The sequence below is a fragment of the Mandrillus leucophaeus genome, unplaced genomic scaffold, assembly GCF_000951045.1.
Source record: "Mandrillus leucophaeus isolate KB7577 unplaced genomic scaffold, Mleu.le_1.0 Scaffold541, whole genome shotgun sequence".
NCBI lineage: Eukaryota > Metazoa > Chordata > Mammalia > Primates > Cercopithecidae > Mandrillus > Mandrillus leucophaeus.
This window is the reverse complement of record NW_012105820.1, coordinates 1358767-1365659: the sequence shown is the minus strand read 5'-3', so window position 1 is coordinate 1365659 and position 6893 is coordinate 1358767. Positions and strand designations below refer to the sequence as shown.

Here is a 6893-nt window from a genome sequence, read left to right as displayed (position 1 = left end):
CCTATTTCTCCACATCCTCTCCAGCATCTGTTGTTTCCTAACCTTTTAATGATCACTATTCTAACTGGCATGAGATGGAATCTCATTGTGGTTTTGATTTGCATTTCTCTAATGACCAGTTATGATGAGCTTTTCTTTCATGTTTGTTTGCCACATAAATATCTTCTTTTGAGAAGTGTCTGTTCATATCCTTTGTCCCCTTTTTGATGAGTTCTTTTTTTCTTGTAAATTTGTTTAAATTCCTTGTAGACTCTGGATATTAGACCTTTGTCAGATGGATAGATTGCAAAAATTTTCTCCCATTCTGTAGGCTCTGTTCACTCTGATGACAGTTTATTTTGCTGTGCAGAAGCACTTTAGTTTAATTGTTTAATACTTGTGTAACAATGTCCAGTTTTACCAAGCAGAATGATCTAGATAGGAGCTTTTATGCAAAACTCATTGTTCTTCACTTAGAGCTTGTTAGTCCAGAGTGAAATCAAATCCATCTTCAGTCGTTACATGGCTTTGTTAAACAGTTAAACTTGAGTTGGAGATGCTCTGCCATAGGGAGGAATTTTTGCTCCCCAGATGTGTTTGTATAATATAATGTATTTTTCCCCTTTCCCTTGTGGAAACTTTGTGGAAAGATTATTTCAGTGTTAACCCTGAATGATATTTTAGTAATCAAACAAGTGACTGTTACTCCTTTATTCATTAATTTATCAAGCACTTAATGAGTGTTTTCTGTGTGCCAGGCACAGCACTAGACTCTGGGGAGTCAAAGATGAATCACACTTAGTCTCTACCCACTGGGAATTCATTCTGGTGAGAGAAATTGTAAACAAATAATTATAATCCTATGGGATATTTTTAAAGTATGAAATGAGATAATATATGTGAAAAACTTTGTAAGCCTTACACATTTAAGATTCTTTTCTCCAGTGGATAGCATGATGCCTGACATATTTTAAATGCTCATTATACCCTTAAATGAACTGGTGAAGAGACAAGAGTTATGAGAGCATAATACTAGAGTGGAGATGGATTAGTTCTGCCTGGGTGGATAGGTGGGGTGTGGAGACTTCCAAGAATATCACTTTTGAACTGGACTTGGAAATATAACTTGTTTAAGAATTGAGAAAGGAGGTTCTACGGGGGCAGCTGTCAGTCGTTAAAGTGCCTGGCTTTATCTATAGGCTTTTACAGTATGCAAGATGCTTTTGTTCACAGTATCTCTTTTGATTATGACAGGTCCATGAGGTGAGTTCATACAACCAAGAGAAGCCTTGACCAGAACCTGGGTTCTAGGGTGTAAGAGACAGCATCTGGCCGGTTTATTCTTTACAGTTTCATGGATGTTATGATTGTTAATATTATTGTATTTCTATTATTACATTTGTGAAAGCATGGTTTTCTGAGTTACAAGTATGGAAAAGACAAATGTATACATGTAATGAAATGTATCGTTTTCTTTTTATTTCTCTAAAGAAGTTTAGCTTGTATTAATACATGAGGCATTTTTTCCAGAAGTTTCAGAAACAAGTTAGAAAATGCTTCCATAATATTTCATAGATTCTTTATGATTCTAGCAGTTTTTCAGGATTTTCAGTCCATTTAAACCATTTATCTAACGAACAGTAAGTAGTAACTCTGAGCTCTACATTCTCTTGTAAGCTTTCTTTTTCTGTTATAGTTGAGCAAATTTGTTGGCATTTTTATTTTTTACACCAAAATGTTTGGTTAAAATACTTTGGGGAGAAAAATACAAGAACTTTGTTCTCATTTATAGTTGACTTCCTATTTTGTATATGTTGTCTCCTGTATGTATTAAGACAGTGAAGTATGGGTGAAAGAATAGGTAAATAGATCAATGGAACAGAATAGGCACCCCAGAAATAGACCCATACAAATAGAGTCAGCTGATTTTGGCAGAGGAGCAAAGGCAATTTAATGGAGAAAAAATTGTCTTTTCAACAAATCGTGCTGGAACAACTAGACAACCACAGGTGGAATAATGAAAATAGACACTGACCTTACACCTTTCCCAATAATTAACTCAAAACAGATCATAGGCTTAAACGAAAAACACAAAACTAGAAAATTTCTAAGAGTTTGATAACATAGGGGAAAATCTAGGTGACCTTGGGTTTGGCAATGAGTTTTTAGATGCAACATGAAAACATCATCTAAAAAACAGAAAATGGACAAGATGGACTTCATTAAAGTGAAACATGTCTGCTGTGCCAGTGACACTGTTAAGAATGAAAAGACAGGTGGGTGCGGTGGCTCACGCCTGTAATCCCAACACTTTGGGAGGCCGAGGTGGGCAGATCACAAGGTCAGGAGTTCAAGACCAGCCTGGCCAACATGGTGAAACCCCGTCTCTACTAAAAATACATAAATTAGCTGGGCATGGTGGCCAGCAGCTGTAATTCCAGCTATGCAAGAGGTTGAGGCAGGAGAGATGTTTGAATCTGGGAGGTGGAGGTTTCAGTGAGCCAAGATTACACCACTGCACTCCAGCCTGGGCAACAGAGCAAGACTCCATCTCAAAACAAACAAACAAACAAACAAAAACTAAATATGGTTTTACCATACATTCTAGCAGTCATGCTCCTAGTGATTTTCTTAAATGAGTTGAAAACTTAGGTCAACCCAAATACCTGTACATTAACATTTTCCAGAAGCTTCATTCATAATTGCCGAAAGTTGGAAGCAATCAAGATGTCCTTAAATAAGTGAATGGATAAGCAAACGGTGGTACATCCATGCAATGGAATATTATTCAGCCATACAAAGAATAAGCTATTAAGCCCAGAAAAGACATGGGGGAACTTTAAATGCATAAAAGCAGCCAGTCTATAAAGCCTACAAATTGTATAATTTTAACTATATGACATTCTGGAAAAGACAAAACTATAGAGATAGAAAGAAGATCAGCAATTCTCAGAGGTTGAGGATGGGAAAGGGAGGAAAAATGAATAGGTGAAGCACAGGACACTTAGGGCAGTAAAACTCTTCTATATGATTCTGCAAGGATGGATCCATGACAAAACCCCCCCACCGTGCAATGCAAACAGTTAACTCTAAAGCATTCAATTATGTTAGCTGATGTTAACATAACTAAACTGGTGTTTAGCTAGTAATGTATCAGTACTGGGTGATCAGTTGTAACACATGTGCCACACTAAGGCAAGAGGTAATCACAGGTGGAGGAAAAGGAGTATACAGTGTGTATCTTCTACTGAATATTTCTATGTGTCTAAAACTGTTTTAAAAATAATTATTTTCAGTTTTAAAAAAGTAAAAAGTGATTTTCCAATATCTCACTGCTAATGGCTTAGCTTTTTTTTTTTAAATTCTTTCCTTGAACTGAGTAGGAATCTGTCAGATGCTTCACTTTCTGTCTCCCAGTAACTTGCTGTGATTATGAAAATGCGTGTGCTAAACAACCCATGAAAAAAGCAAATAAAGATATTCCTTCATCTACCCAGACTGAAAGGAAATATGCCACTGCATCAGTGTTAATGAAAGAGAGGTTACAGCTGGTTTCCACTTTCATCTTTGTTTTCCTGTATTTTCCAAAAGTTCTCTGTAAAATAAAAAGCTCTTAGCACTAAAACAGTATATATGTATTCCACTGCAGCTTAATTGTATTCAGTTAACATAATTGAAGAGATTAAATAAGAAATGTAGAAATAAGTAAGACCTAGATCTTAACTGTAAGTGAAAGACTGTCTCACCACAATGCTTGATGTAAATGGTCTGATTGGTTCGTGACAACCTCATCAATTATTGCAGCTTGCAAAGGGATTGATTTTTAACTTTTTACTTATTAATTATATACTTTCTTATTTGTTTTCTCATTTACTTGCTTTCTTATTTATTTGCTTACTATTTACTCACTTTCCTGTTGTTTTAAAGGAGGATTCTAATTAGATATTATCTAAGTGATTATGCCGAGTTCTTACATTTTGTTGGTTTAAATTGCTTTAAGATATATGTTTGAAATCACATGTTTACTCTTGAAATGTGTGCCACTTGCAGTGTGCGTGTTGGGGGAAATGAGTTATTTTTTAGCGGGAAATGAGTTATTTTCAAAAAGAGAATTATTTAGATATGACTTTAGTGATTCCTCAGCACAATAACTGGTGATGAAATGTAGCTTACTGTTTTCAGCTAGTTTAAACTGATCTTGAGACAAACAGAAATTTGTTTCTTAAATACAGGCTCTAGATGACTTTATAGAATACCTCAGGGCTATTATCAAGTACTTGCATATGAAGGATAATTCCACTTGATTATATATTTTATACCCCAAAGGAAAATAAGTTTAAATTTAATTTTAACCAGATGATGCCATCTGCATGGAGTCACTCTGTTTTTGTGTTCACACTGGCCAGGAAGCGTTTTAATGAATGGTGTTAGTTTATTTGGTCTTAGCCAAATGAGCAAGGACCTGAAGACCGGGCAATATGAGAAGATATTTAGGAATCACTGGCTTTTCTCTGTTGATGCCACAATGTAAACTAAGGATGACAGTGGGTAGGGAATGTGTGTGGAATTCCTGTGTGATTCACTGTAACTGTGGTGTGCTAAATGCATGGTTAAGCTGGTGTCAGCATCGTCTTCCTCTAAATCATAGATCCCTTCTGTCAGCAGGACTCCTGTGGACTCATGAATGTTGTATTTTGAAATCTGCTTTAGACGATATTTCAAGACTTTTCATAAAAGAAAGATGACTAATGTATAAGCGGACTTAAAGGGAAGAAAAACCCCTTCCTCTACAGGGTAGCATATTTGGGATTATCATTTTCATTTTCTTTAGGTTGGTTTCATTTTCAAGTGAATCCAGAAAACACTGTTTTCTTTGACAATATTGCTACAAAATTACCATAATATGAGGATACATATTATTATATATTGAGATTTGTCAATCGCAAATATATAAAATGACCAATTTCAGTGAGCATTTATCCTTTTAAGAAAACCTATTCTATGAAAATCCAATTTTGTGCAAAAAGTGGGAAATAAATGGAGGTATAAGTGTTTGCTTTACGAGACTTGATTTGATTCATGTAAATAGAAAATGGTTTTATTACATGTAAAATATGATTTAAATTGGTCAAAATGTCACTTTCAGAAAAGCACACCTTTTAAGCCAGCACTCATTACATAGAACAAGGATTCCATCTGTGTGCCACAAACAACTTCAAAGAATTTTCTTTATATGTAATGACATAGGAAGTTGTTCCTTAGCGTCCATCTCATCTCCAGTCCCTCAGGAACATTGTCTTTGAGTACAAATTGTAATGAGTTTATTTTCTAACTAAAGTATAGTAGTCAGGCTAGTTTATTAGCTAATTTAGTTCTGACCTCTATGGTTGAGAACAGATACAAGAGAAATGCTATTGTATCTTCAGATCTTATAGAAAGCAGATAGCGGAAATGATGAAGTGTACCTGGCTGGCTTTCTGAAAATTTGTGTGAAATGCTTGGCTTTGTAATTTTACATTTCTTTGTAGTCTGATGCTTTGAGTTTATTTAGATGGAAATGTATTTCCAGACTGGTTATCTGATTTTTCAAATGCTGCTTCACAGTTGTATACTACTTAAAGTATGTAGCTTTATACTTAATCTAAATTGGAATTGGGTTTTTGTTATGGTCATTTGGTACTTTGGTCAACACTTTATAAATGTTTAACTTTTTGTTTTGAGTTAATTATAGATTTGCACGCAGTTGTGAGAAATAATAGAGAGACGCCAGGTGCGGTGGCTCATGCCTATGATTCCAGTTACTTGGGGGGCTGAGGCAGGAGGATCACTTGAAGCCCAGCAGTTCAAAGATGCAGTGAGCTGTGATGGTGCCACTGCACTCCAGCCTGGGCGACAGTGAGACCCCATCTCTACAAAGAGAAAGAATACAAAGAAATTTCACGTACAGTCCTACTAAATTTTATTGTGTTTTGCTTTATTGCACTTTGCAGGTATTATTTTTTACAAATTGAAGGTTTGTGGAAACCCTGTGTCAAGCAAGTCTTGTGGTGCCATTTTTCTAACAGCTTATGCTCACTTCATGTCTCTGTGTTACATTTCAGTAACAGTATTTTAGATGTTTTCATTATTATCGTATCTGTTATGGTGATCAGTGATCTTTGATGTTGCTGTTGTAGTTGTTTACAACCTCACTGATATAAGAGGGTGAACTTAATCAATGTTGTGTATGTGTCTTTTTGTTCTGTACTCTTTTGTTTTGGTTTTTTTGAGACAGGGTCTTTCTCTGTCACCCAAGTCGGAGTGCAGTAGCATAATCTCAGCTCACTGCAACCTCCACCTTCCAGCCTCAAGCGATCCTCCCACCTCAGCCTCCTGAATCAGTCATTCAGCAAGTGCATGCCACCACACTCAGCTAATTTTTAAATTTTTTGTAGATAAGAGGTTTCATTATATGCCCAAGCTAGTCACCAGCTCCTGGACTCAAGCCATCCTCCCACCTCAGCCTCCCAAAGTGCTGGGATTACAGGCATGAGCCACTGCACCCTCCCAGTTGTGTGTGTTCTGACTGTGTCATCCACCACCCATTCTCAACTCGCTCCTTCTCCTCAGGCCTCTCTATTACCTGATATGCAACAGTATTGAAATTAGGCTAATTAATAACCTTGCTGTAGCCTGTGAATGTTCAAGTGAGAGGAATAATTGCATGATTCTCACTTTCTTTTTTTAATTTTATTTTATTATTGTACTTTAAGTTCTAGGGTACATGTGGATAATGTGCAGGTTTGTTACATATGTATACTTGTGCCATGTTGGCGTGCTGCACCCATCACCTCGTCAGCACCCATCAACTCGTCATTTACATCAGGTATAACTCCCAATGCAATCCCTCCCCCCCTCCCCCCTCCCCATGATAG

At 36.4% G+C, this 6893-nt stretch overlaps 1 protein-coding gene across 1 annotated transcript in view; it reads left to right on the top strand.

Moving 5' to 3' along the window:
* Positions 1–386: 386 nt before the first annotated feature.
* The window catches only part of LGALS9 (lectin, galactoside-binding, soluble, 9), a 41128-nt gene continuing 34621 nt past the window's right edge, over positions 387–6893 (top strand). Inside the window, 1 exon segment of the mRNA XM_011997558.1 lies at positions 387–461. Coding sequence (XP_011852948.1) covers positions 387–461 — 75 coding nt within the window.